A 23,400-nucleotide genomic window follows, 5' to 3' on the forward strand; every position below is an offset into this window, starting at 1 on the left:
GGGAATCAGCTGGGACAGGAGGGCAGGACTGAGTCTCAAACACAGCACCACAGCTTCACACGTGGCCTTAACCCAAACCAGCTGTCACAGTGTGAATCATTGCAATATTCTGTCAATGGAGGGGACAGCTCAAATTCATCCCTCAGTGTTCCTTCAAATGATTTCTCTTCTGGTCCAAGCCCAAGAGGCCAACAGACATAGTGCAATAAACAAATGTTAATGTGGCTCATTCTTGCCAGTTAATTAATAGTTCTTCTCAGAAACCATTTAGTAAATTATTTGGATGATGAATAGTGCTTTGAAAGGGTTTTGCAGTTACTAATAACACCATTCTGTCTTCCTTTTCCACAGCTGGTTTTATTAATAGAATCTTTTCATAGATGAGGGCTGATCTGCAAGAATATTCACTAAAATAACATCCAGAGATATATTACATACAGGCTGCTCTGAATCCCTAAACTCTAGGAAGCACAGCTCTGTTTTAGGAAGCCATCAGGATGCTGGTTGAAGGTAAAGGACAAGGACTGCTTTCAGGAATGCAGAGCCTGACATTCCTGTGTGAGAAGCTGCTGTGAGTTTTCTAACTTTCCAGAAGACACCAGAGTTCCTAACAAGGAAAAATTCACCTGCTCCATCTCTTATTGAACTGTACCAAGTCTAATGGGCTCTACTGATTCATTTTCACTTAATTGGCTCTAAGATGCTACCTCATTATTAGTTGAGCTGCAGGCATTCACACCATCTTGGAAAGGTAAATTGGCCCTAAAACCAGGGAATTACTCCTTTAATTAGGCTGGATTGATCCGAAAGGCTACAAAGATCACCTGCATTAACTACAAATCAGCACATGTACCCTGCCAAGAGTCAAGGAGTGACAAATGACCATGGAGGCCTTCTCTTGTAGCACCCACTATTGTGAGACCAAGTTACAAGATGCTCCAGAGCAAGGCCATCCATCCAACAGGCCACGGACTGCAATCAGGCTTAGCTGAAATTTGTTATTGTAATGAACTGAACCTTCTCAAAGTAGCAGATGCCAGGAGGGAAGGATGTTATATGGATTTCCAATACCAGCCAAACGGCCTCAATCTCGGAGCCAAAATTCTGTCACTCTGATGCTCCGTGGAGTGTCTTGTTTATGGACTTTCATTACTTACTCGGCTTTGTAAACCACTCATTCCAGAGCTCCCAGTGGTATCAGCAACTTATCATCACTTGCTGTCAGCTGTTGTATATTATGTACATTAGTGAGGCTCCCCATGGAAACGTAGCATAATAGAAGCAGTTTGGTTTATTTTCCCCAGTAAGAAGAAAAATAAAATCAAGATTTCTGCAGAAATAAGCTCCTGAATATATAAAAATTAATAACAAGGCACTAAATGTTTCTGTGCCAAATGACAAAGTGGGCAATGAAAAGCTCTTCAATATGTTGGTGCTTGGCTAACTTAATACACATTCTGGGAGGGATTTTAAAAATTGCTTTAGTGCTCCTATAAGTGCCCTTTTTCAATGACATCTGTTTCACAGCTGCTCAGGTGATCTTTTCAACACCCAACCTATGCCACCAGACAGCTCTCAAGAAGAGCTGAAACACATGTAGTGGGGCACACAGAAGACACGCTGCCATTTGGATGGTGCCAAAACGTATTTTAAGAAGTTTCCTGTTGCTTTATTAATTTCAAGTTCCATTGAAAAATCAGTCCTTAGTTACAATACAGATACCCCAGCTTGCAAAAAGCTCATAAACCAATCTTGGTTGTATGCAAAACATCTGTACTCCGTGTGCTGTTATGGCTATAAATCTGTATTATGCTCCTCTGCACACCAGTATTTATCTTTGTTGTTTAGTGCACCTCTGCACACTGGAGAATTCATTAGCAGAACGACACAGTCATGCAGTGTGGCTATAAATTAGTGTTCTGCCTGAAGAGATGCTATTGATTTTTGCATGGCACTCCTGGATTTGCATGTTTGCCAGTTAGCTTAACTATAATACTATAATGTATATCAAAAACTACCCTCAAGAGTTGAGTTTGCAACCCAACTAAAGATACATTTTGGCAGAGTGTTAAGCCTTCACAGAATGCCAGTAAGGCAAAGAGCCCCCAAACCAATCAACTAAGTGGCTTAGATTTAACCAAGCATTAAAAAAGAAGAAAAAAGGAAAAAAAGGTAAATTTTGTATCCTTCTGTCTGTAACATTTAAGCAGAGCAACAAGGAGCGAGCTCTTCAGCTGAGGTGCTGAAGTGCTTCTTCTCTTTCCAGCAATTTTGAGGGATGACCTTGGTATGATGCATCCAACCAGCCCATCACCTCAGAGAATACTCCTTGAAAAGCAGGTCAAGAAAACAGGGTAAATGAGTTTATCCTCTCAGGCAGAACTCCAGCAGGCCACTGGTAAAGGCAAAGGGGGAAGAACCATCCTTGCAGGCCCAGAGATGAGAGTCAGAGGGAAGGAAACTGGAGCAGTGGTAACCAGGAGATGGAAGACAGGGAAACACAAGGAGGAAGAGCCACTTGGAAAGCTTTGCACGTGCTGTGTGTGAGCTGCAGATGCCTTGGCATGTACAGCTGTGACAGGGACACCCCGTCTGTCATCGCTCGGCTACAAAAGCTGTGAGTTGCCTCTGACCAGCCCGCAATCAATTATTGCAGGAGAGTCAATTGATCACAGATCATGATTAGCCAGATAATTTGCTTCATATTTCCATTAATGAGCCCAATGGGCATGATTAATTGCCGCGGGGGGTAGAATTTCAGCGTGGCTGGTGGGGAACTTGCTCTGCAATGTTGTGAATCCCATTACTGTTAATGGAAATTTAACAGCCAAATCCCCCGTGGATCACTTAGAAAAAAATTACCCCTTAAGGTTAAGGGGGATTTCATTAATAGTATTCCAGGATGCCCTGATTTAAAAGTACTGTAAGCCTCCAGTGTCATGAAGAAATATGCATCCCACTGTTTTCTGCATATCCCTCGTTATTATATCTATCACTTTACCCTTCTCAAATGGAATTTCAAAACACAGCTCAGCCTAATGAAACGTAAGGCACATTAAGGGTAAATTTTCTAAAAGTTATTCAAGGAGATTTATCTGCTAGATTTCCATTAATATTAATGGGAATTGCCCAGCTACATTGCTAGACACTACTCTGAAAATAAGCCCCAGCAGCAATTTATCAGGCTCCTTGGTACTTGATGCCTATATGTAGCAAAATGTACACTGCATTCCAGCCCAAATTTGGGCTGGAAATCTAGATACCAGGTTGTCACAGTTAATGACATCTAAAGCTTCATCTTGCACTAGCCTGAGATCTAGACAGAGTCTTATTTAAATAACTTTCTGGAGCCAATACATGGATGTCACTCTAAGCTAGCTAAAGGATATGTAGAAAAGTATTAAGTTGTCACTCCAGAGTGCCTTACTGACTATCAATCACTAAGAAACACTGGTGACAGAGCACTCCTATTGTTGGGCAGCCCAGTTGACAGAGAGTTAAATTCCCCTTGAAATACAAGGCTTATGTTCTCCAGAAGCCAAGGTCCATTAAGATGGACATCCAAAAGAGTCACCTTCTAAATATATATGAAATAAAAGGATAGCTGCAAATATTAATTTCTGTTCCAACTGAAACATTTCCTTTACAGTGTCATTTCATGTCACAGACAAGACACCTGATTAGTTGTTCTTGCTATTAAAAAGGCATTTATATTTTTCTACCCCGAGTAATAGATTTTCTCCTTCTCATCTAGTCTAGGCTTCTCCTCTTAAGCAAGAAACTCCTCAGACCTCTAATTCTTCTCTTACTTCAAACATCCATTGTCAAAGACATTTATGAGCTTTCCTGGGAGTTGCTAAGGTACTTAAGAGGTCTGGTGTCCACAGCAGCACTGTGCTCATAAGTCACTGGCACAGCTAGACGAGGATGTGGAGCATTAAGGTGGAGCTGAGCCAGGGAAGGAGGAGGGAAAGGAGACTGATGAAAAAGGATGAGATACATTGGCAAGAGCAGGAAACAGAAGGTGGAGAAAAAGTCTAAAGACTTGCCAGAAAGGAAGGATTTAAGACTGGAAGAAAAGCTGAACGAAGGTGGGAAAATCATACGAGTTTTCAACGCCCCCCTCCCTCCCTGCACAGCCCAGGGAGGTCCTGGCCATTTGTCTCACACATGGGAGTGGTGGCTCATCTCCACTATCCCCACAAAACACTGCCTTCATTGCCAACTCACGTGCAGAATGCAGAAGATATCCAACCCCCACAGGCTACCCTAGACAGGATTTAGTGAGTGCTGCCTGCACACCACACCTGCCTGCCAGGGATGAAAAGTGAGCGAAGTCAAACACACCTCCCACTGGGTCTTGTTTTCGTGGTTCTCACCATGACACACAACCAGCACGGTTACATTTACACCTTCCTTACTCCTAGTTTGGTTCTGTCTGTCCAAACACTACCAGGCAGAACTGACTGTTAATCAGCAGATCTGCTGTTTAATCCAGAGACTGTTGTGAAAGCACCTAGAGATAAATAGGGGTGTGCTGACAATCAGCCATTCACATCCAGACTCCAGAAAAAACCATCAGTGCCCTGCAAGGTATGCAGAATGGCAGCAATCTTTGGGGAAAGGTCTAAAAAGCATCTTAATAAGTGCGAGAATTTGCTATTTTTTCATATAGAAACTGCCTTTGACATTTGACATGACAGGAAACGTTGCTGCAGTAAGATGGACAACAGGTTGTGCTTAATTAAAAGAAGTAGAGGGAATGGAAAGGGAGAGAAAGTAACTTATAGAACAGTGGCACATCACCACAACCTCCTGAAGAGATGCTGAATATGGACTAATGAGGAACAAGAAAAATGAACCACACTTCCCTTAGCAATTATTTTTGCTGTGCTTTCAGCTGAAGACAACCATGAGTAACATGTAAGGATGAAAACACATGCAATGCCACTGAGCACAGAATGACACAAACCTGGGTCTAAATTCAGCTTTCTAAAACTCCCTTCCTGCTCCTGCTGCAGCCCAGGGAGTAGCTGGGAAGGAGGAAACAGAAGAATGCCTATGCTGCTTGCACAGCAAAGGGAAGGTAGTGGACTAATTAGGGTCTGGCCTAACACTGAGGGTGCTCAGGGCAGAACACTGAGGGCTTGGCTCCACAATCTATTATTCACACCCTTTCCCCTCCAAGGACAGCCCAGCTTCATTTCAAGCAGCTGATACAACCACAGGTAGTTTCAAAACTGACTCTACGACCTCTTCTTTCAGCAGATGCCTGACCAAGCTTGTTTTGACACAGAATTGTAGACATGTCCCATTCTGCTCCCCTGCCCCCAAATCTGAAAACAATGGATATTAGGAGCATAAACACAGATGCACTTCTGAAGGCATGCAAAAAAAAAAAAAAAAAACCACCTTAATAATCTCTGCACTCTTTTTGACTGAAGATCTTTCAACTCTTGTGAGTAAATCCCTCCTCATTTCATTTGGCATGTGTTCAAGAAGCCCCAGTTTTAGCAATACTAATGCTTCTTTCTTATCTATTTACTTTAACAGCTTTTTCTGCCCAGTTCCCTAAGTCCAGCACAATGCTTCCCTGGCCTTCAAAATATAATCTTCATTCTCCTCCCTATTGCTTTGTAAACATTTTTTCCCTCTAATACCAGTAATCAGAAAAGCACACATTTTGAGGCTTGGAGACACCTGCCTGCATTGGCTAATCTTTCCAGAGCTGCTCTGTGATTCTCAAAATCCTTCTTACTAGGCAATTTGCTTCTTACCACTCAGCACCGTGGCTGACCCTCCTCTCTGTCATACACCCCATTTTCTCATCACTGCTCTTAACACGCTGCTCACATGCACAGTGAGTGCTGGATCCCCCCCATCTGCTGAAGCTCTTGGAATAGGAAAGGCCCCTCCTCTTTCCCAGCCTTTTCTCTCTCTCAACCTGTGCCTACATCACCCTATTTTTACATAAATAAAGGCATTTCAGTAAAAGTAAAAATCCTTTTTAGTAACTCTTTCCATTCTAACACTACACAAGTATTGAAGATGTATTAGTTCATCAGAGCACCTAAACATTTTGGCACACAAGCAACAGATTTATAGTAGTCCCTTTTAAATTATACATATGCTACTGATTATGTATATAATGGGTCAATATATGTGCAAATCTGATGGTTGTATATTTATAGTTAAGACAATGGAGTTATGCAGAACATTCACAATGAAAACTTAAAATCTACTGAATTTAGACTCTGTTCTGCATTCATTTTGTAATATCAACTGAAACAAAACCAAAGTTTCTCCCTTTAATTCTTTTGCTACAAAATATAGCACATCCATACATTTCTGCTTTTGGAGAGAAAAATGCCTCTGTATTTGAAATGTGCATTTCAGATTAACCATACTATGAAGTTCAGTGTCTTGGCATAAATCCAAGAATTTCACAGAAGCCCTGTGAGGAGGAATGGCCCAAAATGAGCACCAGTCCATGATCTCTACTTACATGTAAATATGTATACACAGACTTATATACACAAACACACAGATGAAACATCAAGATGGGGAGACAGAATGTGTGCATGATGCTGCAGAAAGAGGGCATGCTTAATTATAGGATAATAATACACAGACAAGAAGAAGTCTAAATGTTTGTGACAAAAAGTCTGGCTTTCTGTTATGTCTTATATTGGAGAGGATTGTAATATTTGATTGTAGACTTAAGAAAACAGGAAGTTCTTAGATGGAGACACGTGAAGTAGGATCAAAAAAATCCACCCTATCCTCAAATTCTTTTCACATGCTCATTTAGAAATGAAAAAAAGAGAAAAATTGCTTATTAAAAATGTAATTAACTAGCAATTGACATTGCTAATATTTATGCATAGGAGGGAAACGAAGAATCCCAGTTATGTTCTACAGGAAATCATAGAGAAGAAAGCATGTACTATATGCCATGTGAGTTCCTCTGAACATCAGCATTGCTTTCCAAGTAAAAAGTCCCTGGAAAGCCAAGATCTGACACACAAACGAGTCGTGGCTTGACAGTGCTCAGCACAGTGTGGTAACATTGCAAGAGCCACTCCCAACACCCCCTACTTCTGTTTTATTGGAGTCAGAGACCTCACTGATGGAGCCTCCTGGGATCCAGAAGGCCTAAGCCCAAGCCATTCCAATGCCACCCTGGATGGGTGGGTGGGGCAGCTGGAGCTCTCCTGCTCTGCACAGGAACCCAAACTCCTGCTCTGCTCAGGAACCCAAACTCCTGCTGCCAAAGGAAATCAATATGTCAATGGAAGACGTGCCCTGGTGTGGCACAGAATCCCAGACGAACAAAAGGCCTCCTCCTGCCTGAAGATCACCCCCTGAGCACTGTATCAAAGCTCACCTCATTTAATGCAAGCATCTGCAGAGGGTATTTTCCCCTCCAGGCCTTCCACGTCCTTCTGTAACATTTGCTGCTGGAGATCAGGAGTCTATACAATTTATCGCACCTGTCAAGGCTAATTTATTCATGCGATCTGGCAGGAATCAAAAAGACTGAGATCGATGTGCCAGCAACCCTGATATTTATTCATATTTTAAAGTCCCATTTGACCTTGAACTGCAGCTAACTGGAGCTGAACTGTCAGCAGCTCCCTGAGGCTCAGGGGCTCTGGCAGATCGGCGCCTCTCGGCTAAAAGGCACCGTGTCAGGGCAACAGACACTCAGCCCGGGAGCAGGGAAGGCTGAACCACAGACAGAGGGGTGGGGAATACAGCACCACTCACAGCCCACCAGTCAACCCAGCACAAGCACCAGAGCAGCCTGGAACTGCACATTCCTGCAGTACAACTGCTCGGGAGTCAATGAACTTCTTGGCGAGTGGTTAAAAGGGTGAGGGGAAAGGAGGGAAGAAGGAATGTGATGTGTGTCTGCACAAGGGGGACACCCCGTGTTGTCCTCAGCCCCCCATGGGCTATTCATGGTGAGCTGAGGGGAGGCAGAGACAGAAAATAGCACCATCTCCCCTCCCTGAGTGGAAATGAGACAGCAGCAGGTGATCCAACACAGGGAGCAACCCAGAATATAGAACAGAAACCCTACAATCCAGAATATAGAACAGAAACCCTACAACCCAGAACATAGAACAGAAACCCTACAACCCACCAGGTACCTGCCAGCAGGATGTGCTGAGATCAGCTGGAAACAGGGATAGGAAAGACAGATCTCAAGACAATTGCTTTGAATGTGCTCTCAACACTCCTAAGCAGAATTGGACTTTAGAACTTGCCTATTCCTCTTAAAGGCCATCACCCCTGTCCTTTCTTCACTCAGTCGTGCCCTAAAGGCACACAGGAATTTAAAGCAGAGTGCTTGTAATACATGTGTGTGCTGGAACCTCCAGCAATCATCTCAGGTTTTGAATTCAGACCAATTAGTTGAGAAATACAATAAAGTTGATTTTAAATAGTTTCAACGTGGGCTCTGCCACCAAAAGACTCTCAGACATCCCACAAGGACATTGTTAGGACCTTCTGCCTCAGTTTCCCCCTTGGTTCAGTGGAGCCACACTCATGTACCTGCTCCCTCAGAACGTACCAGGGATTACAGAGAGGACACACTCTGAACTTATTGCATCATTGTTATTCTGCTGATAGGAAGGCATTTGTGCAAATGACATGCTATCAGAAACACAGAGGAAATCTAAGTGGCATTTTAGGTAGAAATATGCAGCTACAGTTTTACCAAAACATGCAAATAGATTATTTTATAACAGTCAAAACACTTGAATATGCAATAGGCAGTTGCGCCCAGCACAGATTTTGCAAACATATTTTGATGCTTCTCTGGGTTCTCCTTGGCTGCATTTCTCATGTTATAAATTCTGTATGTCATATTAAATATGATTTTTCAGAGAGATCTGCTTTTTCAAAGCCTAGAATACAAATAGAAATGACAGTTATGTCATTTTGTGTTTGTTTTTCCTCGCTTTTAAATGGCTAACACCTTTCCATTATGTTGGAAGAATGCTACCAATGGAAAGCAATTGGCATTTTGACCAATGCATTTGTGCACATTATATATATGTCTAACACTGCCATGCAATCTGATCTGATGTTATGGCAGGGAAATAATGACAGATGAGGATGCAGAGGGAATTTGTCTGTATGTATCCAGACAAGCTGCAGCATGCAAGCAGAGAAACTACATATGGGGCTGTGCAACTTGCAATAAATGTGCTAACAAAACATTTCAACCAACCTGTTTCCCTATTTTTCCTATGTAGAAACCAAAATTCAAGAGAGAGAAGCTTGAAATTCTGGGACTTTAAGTATTTTATTGAAGCCTTTTTCCTGTCTGTGCTCAGCCAAAGAGGCACCTGTTTCCCTCCTCCATGCCCTGTTCTGGGTCTCACTCCTCTGTGAGTTCTCTGGGGGAGAAGCACCAATTCCACTTCTCACTGGTGGCTAATCTGCTGCTGTCTTCAACAGAAAACAGCTTCTCTCTTTCATGCACAGTGTTAAATTGCCTTTTATCCATGTGTTACACACAATGCAGATAATTATATCATTTTTTGGCACCAAGGAGTTGAACCTCTATTCAACAACGCAGGTACATGCATTATTCCTCCCCTGCTCCTGCTCCCTCAGCTCAGAGGTACCTGGTCACACAGGTCAGCTCAACATGCTTTGCTCTTTACTCAGGCAACACCAGTGCAAGGATAATTATTAGCCAGTTAGATATTTCCTTAGCAGACTGCACAAGATAAAGTAAAAAATGTCATGTTTCCTCCCAGAGTTCTCCAGGCAGAATTAAAATGAAAACAAACAAGTCTAAGCCCCACAACACTTTCCCCCTTGAAGCCCACAACTCATCAAATATCAGCTCTGTTATCCTCATGCTCATGTGACAGAAACACTTCCACCTGCCAGTGGTGAGGATTTACACTGCTCTGTTTAACATCATAAATAATGGGGACTGGAATATTCCTACAAGGGTAACACCTCAGCTCCAGATGGAGAGTTACACATTTAAACACCTCCAACCCCACCTCCAGACCCTATTCAAGGCTGGAGGAGCCTATAAATCTGACAGCTCACCTCTGAGGCTGAGGAACACTTTTCCAAATGAGATCATTTACCTGGAGAATGGTACCTGGGAAAACCCTCCAGCAACACGATCCCACACAGGAGCCCTGGCCACTGCCAAGGAAAGCAGTTTGAGCTGTGGGTCTCACATCCACCACCTGCTCCTGCAGGATTTCCCCAGGCTGCTGGTCTGGTCTGGGACTCCAGCCCGAGCCAAACCTTTGCTCCAACAGCAGAAACCCAGGCTGAAAGGACCCCTGCCCCTGTAAGAGCCCTTTATAACTGCTAGATGTTCTGATTAAACCTCTCATCCCCAGAAAAACGAGAACCAACTGGGGAGCTACTCAAAAAGTCAATTAGAAAATGGGCATCCCCCTGCTCTGGGAACAGCTGGTATCCTGAAAGCCTTTCACATCTCATTTTTTGAGTGGAAAGAGGATGCTTTCCAAAGAACTGATTATTTTTTTTCGTTTGTAAGAGTTCTGAAAAAGATCCAAAGTGGTTCAAAAAAAATCAGAGAAATCTTTTGCCAGGTATGCTGGGAGCCAGCTAAGGACCCACAGCTGGGCACCTCTGGGTACACAACAACCCAAGCCAGGCTTTCAGTAATCAGCATCAAAATTTAGACTTCTACAGAACCTCTGGAGTTCTGGATGAGCTGCTATTTTGCAACAGAAAACATGTTGTATCAGAAAGTTTTCTGAGCAGCTGTAGCTCATCTCTGGTGTTTGGTTCAGACTCATCATTAGGCAAGTGAAACCTATTTCAATCTCAACACAATTAGCACACTCAGCTTCTCCTCATTTTCCCTCTCTCTCTCTCATTCAGTTCACACTCGCCTCTGCAGAGAAACCTCTGTCAGATTTAGATCAAACCTGCAGGAAAGTGACTGAGAAGAAAGTGGCAGAGACTAAAGAAGCGTTTTCTTTCCTCAGTTCTTTCACTGTTGATCTCTTTTTGAAATTTCCAGCCCTGTGCTTTGATAATGTCCTAGTACATGAAAGAGTTTGTAACATGAAATGTTACACTCGATGGAGCGTGATGTGATATGGAAGCCAAATGGCCAGATGCTCTTTCCTGAGCTATATTTCCAATGCTCCCACTTTAGAGAGTGTTTTTAAGGGTATTCACAAGCTCTAGCCTGGAGCGTGCTGGCAATTTCATGCTAGAGCACCATTGCACTGTGTTCTGATGAAACCACTGTTTTCCGTTCCAGGTTAGAGTTATTTTCAATTTAATAAATAGAAAAATAAGGAAGAAAGTAAGAAATAAAAAAGAAAAAAAAAAGAAAAAAAAAAAGAAAAAAGGACAACGTGGTTCAAAGAATTTGCAGACAGGTAGGGAGTTGGGTTCTGTCCCCAGAAAGAGGGTCATACGTCTCATTTAAAGTACATTTAAGACTATATTAATTTTGGAATCACCAGGGGTGATTCCTGGTGGCTTTGGACGCTCCAGGGTTCAGCAGCCTGGGATTTAAAGCCTGCATGAGCTTCTTCACTTACCACTTAGTCTGTCTCCTTTTCCAGACAGAATGTGTTACTGCTACGTACAGATGTCAAGCCTAATCCCATCCTGCCTGAATCTGTGGAACTCCAATGGAATTAGAAGATGCTGAACACTGAGACAGGCTGAGGACCCGGCTCATCACATATTCACATCCCCCCAGAACAGGCTGCTCCAATCCCTATTTTGAAGAGGGAAAGGAGCTGCGAATTAATGTAATCCAGGCACCACGAATTCAATCCTTTCATGATTTCTTAATGCTCGACTTTACAAGCTTAACGTTCTTTTGCCACAGGAAAGGCCTATAAAATTGCTAAATTAAACTGGAGATGGAAAAAGAGGACACCTTTACACCTTATCAGGAGGGTGAGACCTGGGAGATTTATCACTGAGATCTCTGCAACCCAAGCAATGGGGCAACTTCCAATAACAGCAGATTACATCACTTATTAGGATTTTGCTTAGGTAGTGTAGAACTGCTCAGAAACATTTTAATAGCATTTAACTTCCTGCTGAAAATGCTGATTTATTGTACTCCAGAGTGAATGGGCATGTCTAAGGACAGAGTGCACTGCATTTTCAGATGTCAGCAATTGTGGGTTTTTGTTAACATCATTTAAGTGATTAAACGTCTTCAAACAAAAAAGGCTTTCTTTCAAAACTTTTCATTCAAAACTTCATTGATTTCTACTAAAAATTACAGCTTGGGAAAGGTCAAAATAAAAATGAAGTATTTTTACATTTACCAAAGTAAGACATTTTGATTAACCTGTATTTTTGAACACTTTTCACTTGTATTATACTAAAGCATGTGGGGAAAAAAAACCCTGAAATTTTTAGAACCTCTCCAAAAAGAGGTTTCTACTTAGCTCTCAGACTAGGAGCCTGACCTCATGAATCACACAGAGCAAAAAGCATTGTCCAGAATTCAGAATTAAAATTTGCTATACATAAACCTTGTGACATTTTTATTACAGCGTACCAGTCTAGAATCTGCATTTAAAACACTGACTGCTCAAAGGAATCTAAATCTCCTTAGCTAAAGGTAATAAAATCAGGTCAAGAATTCACTACTCAACAATGTGCCATTAGCATTTCTGTTCAGAGAAAATGCAGTTCACCTATTTTTTAAGAAATTTTAAAGGCAGGGCATATAACGTAAGTTTGGAAAGTCTAAAGATTTGCTTGTGTATTAAAGTCCATTACATAATGAGTTTTATATCCTCATAAAGAGATTTCAGGGCACCTGCATCATGGGTTTTTCACAGCACACCCTGTGGTTCTGCAAACCCAGAGGTGGGACTGTGTTCCTGAACACACAACCATGTTTTATTTCAGCTGCTCAGCTTGGCCTCCACCATCAGTGCAATCCCAGCAGCAGAGTGCACACCATCCCAGTTCTATCCTGTTTCCAGACAGTTCTTTTCAATCCCAGTGATCTGTGTTCTGATGAAACCACTGTTTTCCATTCCAGGTTATAGTTATGTTCAATTTAATAAACAGAAAAATAAGGAAGACAAAAGGCCAGCGTGGTTCAAAGACTTTGCAGACAGGTAGGGAGTTGGGTTCTGTCCCCAAAAAGAGGATCATACGTCTCATTTAAAGTACATTTAAGACTATATTAATTTGGAATCACCAGGGGTGATTCCTGGTGGCTTTGGACACTCCTGTGTTCCCAGGGCCAGTCACTGACCATTGCCTCAAAACTGGCCAAAGTTTCCTGTGACACACCTACATGAGCCGAGGGCACAGCCAGCCCTGAGCATCCAGGTGGGTTCTGCTGGAGCACTGAGCCACCCCTGGCATTCACCACAAGTCCCTCTGTCCCACTGGGACATCTCTGATTCACTTCTCTGGCCAGAAGCTCTTACACAGCAGGTTTCCTTCAGATATCTCAAACTGGGTAAGTCATTAGTTGGGGTGGAGGATGGTGTTTTGTGTGTTTGTTTCTTCAAATCTCTGAGTTAACACCTCTGAGAATTCATCAGCTGCTTCAGATTCCCCCCTTTGAGGTGTATCACAGTGCTACTGAGAATAAAGCAGCATGGCCAATTGATGCTGGCCAAGAAGAAAAAGGTTTTACTTTCAGTTGACAATGTGGCAACATACTTTTTATTTAATTTGTTTAAAATCTTAACAGTGGAAGCAGAATTTAATTTCTGCTAGAGCATCCTTTAAAATAAATGCTTGATCTCTGCCCACCCACTGTTACAGTTGATGGGTACAAAGTAAAAAGAAGAGCAACTCACACTGGAGCACCAGAGAAGTGAGAGATCCTTAGTGCAGTGATTAATGACTCACTATAAAAAGATGCATCATAAACTGCTTGTATTAGGTTAAATCATAAACTAGGCTTTTAATGTTTATATGCTCCCTTTCTACATAATTAAGTGTGTCTGTAGCTCCCACTAGGAATGGAACTTACGTGACGTTTGCAAACCATGCAGTTTCTTGCAGGGTCCAATTTTGAGACCCTCACTTAAAGGGATTCCTGTCTTCCTCTATGTTCAAGCACTGCTTGAATTTCACTGTTGGGACATCTCTCTGTATTGCAGGTCAGAGAGATCATTTGATGTTCAGGAGCAGCAAAGACAAACATGATCCTCCCTGAATTCAGAGTGTTTTCTTCAGGCACAGACACACCCAGAGCTCAGCTTCAGGAGAAACTGCCATTGTTTTTCCTTATCTCTGCCTCCAGGTTGGGAAAAGGACAGCTGAAATGAAGACAGGGGGCTATCTACTGCTCACTTGGACCCACATGGATACAGGAGTCAGAGCAGCACCGTGGTGGTGCCTGAATGCAGCCAACCAGCCAAGCTGCCCGTGCTCGTAAAGGGCAACTCATCCACAGAGGAGTCACCCACCCTTTAATGCTCTAAGCTCCTGGCCAAAATCAGTTTTCAGGTGCTCACAGACAATTCCCATCAGCTTCAGGAGCTGGCTGGTGAACAGCGAGAGATCAGCACCATTTGTCCATAACAGAATTCCATCCTGTGTTTATCCACCTTGTGGTGAAACTGTCATCTTTGAAAAATACGGTACAAGGTGACACTATGGAAGTGTCCATCTATGTCCTTACTATCACAAGCTTGCAAACATGTCCACCTCCCCTTTATTTCCCAGAACAGCTGGTGCTTTTTCCTCAGCCAAAGCAGAATCTCCCTTGCTTGGCAAACAGACACTGACCTCACTGCAAAGCCAACCCATCAGGAGAATGTCACAGCTCTCACCAACGGGAAGTTTACATAAAAAATTACTATTTTTTGAGTTTAAAAAAGAGCTGCAGAGCCTGCAGTATTTTCAATAGGCATAGTAGCCCCAGTCAGTTGCTGCACTGCTTATTCAATACAGAAAATCTCTTAGGGTAATTATTTAAATACGTCCATCTGCAAAATTTAGAAAAGGGCAAAGCCAGTAGCGGAATAACCAAGATCATGATTTTTTAATAAACAATAGATTTAATGGGAATTAGCTGGGTTATCAAACAGTATCCTCCCAAATCAGCTCATTAGTTTCACTGAGTTTCCCTATTTCACTTTATTAAAACAATTTAAACAAGGGTTCATTAGATGCAATGTAATCTAATTCAGACACTCCAAACCTAATCCCTTTTCTTTTAGCAGTAACATGATAATAGTTTGCAAAAAAGTTTAAAGGATTATTGTTACAGCTATTTTAAATAGGGACTGTTTTCAGCCAAATGTGTGCCATCACTTTCCCTATATCTTACTATTATTATATTACTTTTTGGTTTTTACTTATTAATTCACTTCTTCCTTCCTTTTTCTGCCTTTCATTGCTTCACACGAGCAGGGTCACACGTGGTCAACAGCATCCCTGTGTGCAGGTGGAGGGGACATGCCAAATATCCCTGCATGGCTCAGTCCACCAGGCCTTGGGAAAGGAGCGATGTTTTGCAACTTACTTGGAGATTCTGGAGTTAAAAAAACCAAGCCTGGTAAATTCACAGTGATTTTATAAATATCCTAGAGAGAAGGGAGAAGGTTCCTGTGCATTTTCACGCTGTTAGTTTCTGACAGCTCTCAAAGACACACAGGAGGAGATCACACATAGGATTTGCAAATTAGGAGGCAGACACTGTATATTACTTACCATGATAGATCCAGGCTGGAAACACAGAGTAACAGATCCCTGCTATGGACACACAGCTTATTTTAGAACAAACTCATACTGTTGTACTTTCCTAAAACCTCTCCCAAACAGTAGGGTTAGTTTTTCTCATATGGCAAAAAGAAACCCAACCAAAATAAAACCCAAAGAAGGAGAGCTGGTTTTTAGATCCAAGGTTTCTGCAGGCTTTAACAGGTTCCCTATCCCTGAAAACCTGTCCTTGCCCACTTCAAATCCTTGTCTCTTCAAGCAAGTGCCATTCCATAATCCTATTAAAACCTTTGCCCCTGTTTACCAGGAGCCCTAATCGTACTCAGCAAGTTCTTCTCGTCTAAGGAAGAGCGACAGCTTTCAGATTTCTTAGGAGCCTTATTCATCAACCACGCCAGAGTTTTGCCAGAGTGTTCAATCTATTCTGGGAGCAGCCATGTGGAAAAAGTTTCAAACAGCTCAAAGCCCTGCACAATGATAAAGGAAAGCTCACACAATCCTGGTAATAGCCTGACCCTCTTAAGGAAAATTGAATGATTTGTGGTAGCAGTTTTCCTGTCCCCTATGTGAAAAGTAAAAGCAGCGTATTCATGCAGTCCCATTACAAACCCCATCCCTCTTGCAGTGCTGGAATAATAAACACACACCTATTTGTGAAAATAAACTCTTGCTGCAGTGACCTTCTTCCTCAGCCCACTGGTGTGAAGGAGTTTGTAGCCATTTTAGAAAAAAAAGAGTCAGATAAAGGATGGACTAATTTGATGCTCAATGTTTCACCATGAGCAGAATGTATGCTTTAATGAGCACATTACATGCACCAGGGACGTGTTACTGTGAAACAGGGGATAAAGAGTAAGGGGAAAATAATTAAACAGTCAGCTCTATAATGAGGAAACTGTGTTCATGCAACATTAAGTGGCCTAATTTCCAAATGCTAAGCAAAGACATGTTCCTTGGTGTTCAGAAGGACTGCATGGCAAGCACCACCTTGAAAACAAGGGCAAAGATCACAGGTAGCAAACCTCCTATAGGTCAAGAGCACAGGGTGGACTGATGCTGCTTCAAAGCCATCTGGTCACACTTCACATGGACCCATCTGACAGGGTCGAACACCTGTACCCTGTAGTTCTTATTCTGTAAAGCTGTAAAATATCCCAGCATTCATCACAAGTCATATGTAGAACCTCACAACTGACTTCTACCAGCCTGGCCTCAGTTTTCTGCAGGTATTCCACCTGCTAGGCCACAAATGTACAACATCAACTAAGGGCAACGAGCACAGGAATCCCAGTGTAGCTGTTTGCACAAGCAAAGCTACCGGGAAAGGGGAAAATCTTTCTCATTGGGTTCAGACACTGACAGAATGAACCAATAAACCACATTTCTGACTGTTATCAGTTCTCTCAGGGCCAGTAAGGCCAGGAACATTCATTTACTGGGACTGTCAGTTCCAGATAGTGTTGCAGTATCAATTACTCCAGCATAATAGCCTATCAGTCAGGCAGCAACTCTGCTGGGCCACGAGCTCCCAGTCATTCTTTGCAAATGGACACGGCAAAAGTCTCGTCTTTGTTACTCACCCTCATGCCTAATTCGATGTTTTCCCCTCCATAGACCTCCATACCAGGGTCAAGCAAACCAATCTCACCAAAATACTCTCGGTCCACTACAAAGGAGCACCCGATCATGGCTGGTGTCCTGCACAGAGAGAATAAAGCAAAAAATTAAGTCATTTCTTAGTTACTACAGAACCCATCTCATAAGAAATTTACACAGATAAGGCAGTTCTTAGTCTTCAAGTTTACATTTTAAATTTATCTATGAGGATCAGTCGTGTTGCATTTCATCCCCCAGTGGACAGAGGACCTTGTGGGACCAGAGCCACCCAAATAATCAGCACACTGCCAAACACATCAGACCAGCTGTGTGTGGGACACACAAGATGTGAAGTCCTCCATGTGTGTCATTGAAGTATCAGGCTGGGTTTTGTTTGTTTTACAACACAACCCCTGTGTTGGAGCTGAAGTTTGTTACCACAGAGTAGCACAAGAACTAGACAACACTTTACTGGAAGATCAACACACACAAAAAGCCCCATAACCTTTGTTGGAAATGAGGAGTCCCCTTACCCACATATTAAAAGACAGTGCATGTTGAGAGCCATGGATCAATCCTGGTGTGAAGTTTGCCAAGGGACTTCCTGGAGTCAACTCTAGCATATGAATTTCAGCCTTTGTGAAGCTATTCTATGACCTGCAGGTGGCTGCAGGAATGTTGTCATCACTTCAGGTCCTCTTTCTCATCAGCAGTTCACCATTTCTACAGCAGGAGGTTAAAAAGGCTACAAACATATGGCCAAGCTATGGTTTGACAAAACAGTTCTTTGCTCCTGGGCCCAATGCATATCCTGACACTGCAGAACAGAGTGACAGAACTGCCTGGTACCCATGACAAGGTTCATTTGCTGAGGTGCTGCTGTCTGTAACAGGCTCTGCTGTGCCACTGGCACTCCTGGTACCACTTCAGCATCTCTCCTTTGCACTTTCTCTCAGTTTGAAAGCCCCTGGCACCTCCCAGATCATTACAAGCCTCTCCTGCAGTGCACACTATCCCTCTCATGTTTTCTCTGCATAATTGAAAAAGGCAGCTGTTGATAGAAACACATTTGATCAGCACTGTTTCTGACAAAGAAGTTGAAATGGTTTGATTAACTCTCACGTTTCACCCTTACAGAGTGAGATGCATTCCCTGGGTGATGAGCTGAGGACAAGATTGAATGGTGGTAACAATGGCAAACATCTGGCTTTCACAGATGTCTCTGCACTGGAGTGGGGCTTCTCAGGAGATCCCTGAACTCATTCCATCGAAAAGGATGGAGAAAACCGAGGCCAGATGTCAGAGACCCTACAAAGAAACTGCAGCAGGGTCACCACAGCACCCTCAGTGCTTGGACCTCTGCCACACCCAGAGTGCCCCTTCTGTGTGCAAGGAATTCCAGCACTTCTCTCTTTGGTGCTGTCATCTGTGAAGGCTTTCTGTGGAATCAGTCTCGAGTCAGAAGTGGTCTCAAGGCTCTGTGAGAACCGCTCGTGGTTCTGGGTACTCCTGGCTGGGCACCTCCATCCTCTGCAGATGCACATCCTTGTACACCAGGATCTTTGCAAGATGGATGGCATTTATAAATTCAAGTTATTTGATAAAATCCATCTTCCTCCTTATACTTCCTAGAGCCAAGCCTGGAAACAGACGTTCCTAAAGAGTCTGAGAGCTCTCCTGTACTCAGGACCAGACATATCCTATATACACCTCCAGGTCACACCCTGTATCAATGAAAACCACGTTTTAGGCTAACAAGGATTACATTTAGTCTAGAAACAGAAATAAAAGGAGGATGTGACGAAGATAAGGAAATTCAGTGCCTTTCCAGTGCCTTTGAGGGAATAATTCAGGTATATTTCCTAAGTTCATGATAAAAAAAGGAAGTTGATAGGGGGAAGAAACACACCCCATTTTTTCATTTTCCATTCACACAGGCTTCACTGGATTAAGGCATCACTGCTTTGCAAAACTGAGATGCTAGTCTGGGCTTTAGATTCATTCCCTTTCCAGCCCTGTCTCCCTCTCAAAAGTCCTCTGGAGGCAGCTCCTTACAGCGGTAGGATGCTCCCATGAGGATGTATCTCCTCCCTTCCTAATGAGGAATGGTACTGCCAGGCTTTGCAGACTGCTCTCAGGTGCTGGAATCCCTCTCTCTGGGGGATGGATTTTTGCAGCTGTCGGCTCTGTCCATTAAAACACTGAGTTGTTAATTGAATGGGGGTGGGAAATACATTTTGGACGCAGCTACATAATCATCACTCACAGCTGAATGCCACTGAGGACTGCCTCTGCAGCTCCCTCTCTCTCTTCTATGCTTTATTTCTTCTCATTAGATATATTCAAATATAGACTCCACAAGCCTTCATGGCTTATTCAGAAAAAAAAATTGGTTTCAGGACTCAGCAACAACAGCAGCAGAAGGACAGAAGGAACCACACCCAGCTTTTCAGAGAACTGTTGAAAATTGCCACTGACAGTGGCTTTTTCTACCTGAATTTGGCCACCTGCAGCCACTGGTCTTCTGCACAGCAGCACAGCTGCAAGCCCAGAAGCTGAACTGAGAAGTCCCTGGCCCTGCCCCGGACATGTCCTGACACAATGGAAGAACTTGCCTGCAGTGCACAATGTTTTCTGCATAGTCCATGTTCAACGCTTCCAGCAGAGCCACAAAGAGTTTTTTGGGGGCCTCACCAAGGCCAGGCCCTTCACTGCCCTGTGCTCTGAGTGCCCCAGCTGTAAAGGCAGTGTGATGTGACTGTACAGCCCAGTGAGGGGGTAACAGTGCTGTGAGCAGAGGGACCCCGACTCTATTCCCAGCTCTGCCACTCATCTGGTCTCCAGTGAGTCACCTCCCTCTGCCTCTGCTCCTCCATCTGTGAAGCACACTTAATGACACTGGGTAAGAATCTGAGAATGCTTCAGCAGCCTAAAACCCCAAAACTCACATCTAAAGGCACTTTAAGCACATTTTAAGCTGGATAATTTTATACTGGACTGCAGTGTCACATTGACATGTTGCAAACATTTCAAAAAAACCTGCTCCCCAAAAAGCAGGAGACCCTCACTTGGCTGCCAGCACTGGGTTTTCCCAGTATCTGAAATACTCCAGTGTATCTACCACTTTTAGTGCAGTGCAGCAGACTTTCTTTGAAAGCTAGAAATGGATATATGAGCAAAACCAACTACCTTAGCATGTCTTAACCACTGCTCACCAGCCAAGGGGCAGCACATGAGAAAGTGCATACCCTTAGCACTTCACAGCTTGAGAGTACAATATATTAAACTTAACAACACCTGCTTTATATAAAGCAACCTTTTCCCTTAATCATGTACTTTCTAGCAAAACAGTGACACTTTTAGAAGGAAGGTATCATAAAAGAGCAATTAGAGGTGCACTATTCTTTACCAATACCTCAAAGGTGTTGTGAAACTTAATTGATCTGTGGAATATTCTTTGACACAACTGAGGATGTTTTAAGCATTAATTATAATCAACAGCAGCACTTAAAGGATAATGTGGGAAACGCAGCAAAATGGGTTTTGCAGCTAAAAGCTTAAAATGCAGCATAGAATCATATTGATTCTGCACTGGAGAAAGACACAGCACAGTCAATTTGTGGAAATTACCTGATAGTATGGTTGCAGCAAGGGAAATGGAAGAGAGACATGACTCTGGGTAATGCCCTGGGGAAAGGGAGAGAGCAGAGACAGCAGGGCTTTGTGAACTCTCCTTCCCTCCCTCCCTGCCTGCCTGTTGCAGCAGACACAGTGCAGGCAGCTGGAGGGCAGAGAGGGCAGTGCCTGCTTTGGGATGAGGCACCACAAACAGAGGGCACGCTGGCCAGGGATGACACTTGCTGTAGGTCTGAGTCACAACTATTTTGTTTTAGTGAGGCCCCCAGGAGCACAGCTCTGTCAGCAAAATTCCAGCAGGTGCCATACCCATTTCTCCACCCAGGTGCATCCCTCTCCTTCCCTTTACAGACAACTGAAGGATCCTGCCTGGGGCCTCTGTCAGGAACAAGTGAAGGAGAAAGGGATAAGCATCATACTGACATGTTGCACGTGATACAGGAAATCTTCCTGTCCCTTATGCATCTTTCTCCCCTGCCTTAAGGTCAGTATATCTATCTATATATATCTATCATCATCATCATGCAATCACGTCACATTTGAAACACTTTCCAGAGCATCCAAGTCCAATTTCCAGGACAACTGACAAATGCTCACACATAAATACACAAATGTAAATATAAATGCAACTATAGATAAATATATAAATATAAATGTATATATACAGGTACGAGGAGAAAGAGAACGAGATTCAAATGACACATCACCCACCATATCTCTGAGTTTTCCACCTCCCCTGGCAGAATGTTTCTTTGATTCAGGTTCTTAAGCAGCACCTCACCCCTGGCCTGACAGGTAAGTGGGGAAACCTGCACGATACCTGCATAGATACTTCTTTTTTCTTACAACTCTTGTCTTTTGCAAGAAGGAGTTACACCAGGCCTTGAGAACAGAACTCAAGGACAGATTTAGTTAGAGGGAAAAAAAAATGACAAGCTAATGCTCAGTTACAAAGGCAGGGCAAATATGGATGTAAAATAACTCTCTGATGACCCATGGAAGTGTATTTTTTGGAACAGGCTGGACACCCATCAGAACCCGGACAAATAAAAGAGAAATTGCTCTGTTACAGGCTCCTGTGAACCAGAAACTGAAAAGAAGGCCATAATCAAAGCAATAAACAGTGTCCAGTGTTGTTATTACATGACAGCATGGTTTATTCTGAAAGACTTTACCTTCCTAAGCTCAGGTGCACAGATGGGTTTCTTCCCAGAGCAGCGAACACCCAACAGGGCTTTACCAGCATTGCTATGGCAGAGCAGCACAGGATGTGACCTGCACCTGAGATGGGCACACACACCCCCAGATAAAGGAGACAGCACAAACCACACCACTGGGGGCACATCCAGCTCTAATTTATACCCTTGAGCAGGACACAAGGCACTCTCTCGAGCGGCTGGAGCTGCTCGTGTGAGAACATGTTCCTCCTGGTACCAGGCTATGGCATATTAAAGCAGTAAGTGAGAACATATGCAACATTGAAATGCACCACTGCTGCTGGAGGAAGATAAAATGGAGAGCTGTGCAGGGCTTGGCTGAGTGAGGCTGACTAATGACTGTAATGTTAGTGGCTGCTGATCAAGAAATCAAGTGCAGAGCAGTCCATCATAATCACGGCGGGTGAGGGAAGACGAGTCAGAGCAGAGCTCAGAATACCAGAGTCCTTCCTTGCTGGTCCAAAACCCAGAAAAAAATACTGCAGGCATTAAAAACCTCAGCTAGTTTCAATGCATAGTCAAATTCACTGGAAACCCTCAGAACCAGGATTCTTTGTCACACAGTTTGTTGCCAGATGATAAGGACGTTTCGGGGCAGCGTGCTCTGAGGAACACAAATGGGAAATGATGTGATGGACACAGCGTGTCAAAATAACAATCCTCATTTAAATCTTCACGTTAGGGACATCTCACATCTCAAATGTCAAACATGTAAAATGGATTGCCTGCAGAAGCCGATTCAGGGAACATCAATTGTTCTGAAGTTCAGAGTATTAACGTGGGGGAAAAAAAAGAACCGACTTTAAAGTGTATCTGAAATCTTTACAAAATCTGACACTTTGTTCTTGCTATTTCTTTACCTTTGTTAGCACTTCAAGGCCACATCCCCATTGTCATTTAGACCACAAGAGCTGCTGTGACATTTTGTGGTGCACACTTGACATGACTGCCTATACAGTGCCCCACTGGCATGAGGGACAGTTCCTGCTCCTTCCCAGCAAGGCTCTGTGTAGGATCACACCACTGTCAGCATTCAAGAAATCAGAGGATCAGGCTTCAAACAGAAAAAATGTTAGCAAAGAACTAAGCACATCTGTTATGTAGTCCCAGAAGAAAACAGGAATCGGACCCTGCTTTCTAAATGTCTCACCCAATTCTGCAGATCGATGATATTTATTCATACAATGCAAACATGAGAAATGCCAGGGCTCTGATCCTCACTGATACCAGAGAACACATGTTTCTTAACACTGAA

At 43.2% G+C, this 23,400-nt stretch overlaps 1 protein-coding gene across 3 annotated transcripts in view; it reads right to left on the bottom strand.

Annotated features, from left to right (window-relative positions):
- GALNT9 (polypeptide N-acetylgalactosaminyltransferase 9) overlaps positions 1 to 23,400 on the bottom strand; it is a 136,088-nt gene that overhangs the window by 52,315 nt on the left and 60,373 nt on the right. For all 3 annotated transcript variants that reach the window (XM_064675274.1, XM_064675276.1, XM_064675275.1), the window contains one exon: positions 17,277 to 17,394. In XM_064675274.1, coding sequence (XP_064531344.1) covers positions 17,277 to 17,394 — 118 coding nt within the window. The remainder of the gene's footprint in view (positions 1 to 17,276; positions 17,395 to 23,400) is intronic.

The sequence above is a fragment of the Pseudopipra pipra genome, chromosome 18 (assembly GCF_036250125.1).
Source record: "Pseudopipra pipra isolate bDixPip1 chromosome 18, bDixPip1.hap1, whole genome shotgun sequence".
NCBI classification, from domain to species: Eukaryota; Metazoa; Chordata; class Aves; order Passeriformes; family Pipridae; genus Pseudopipra; species Pseudopipra pipra.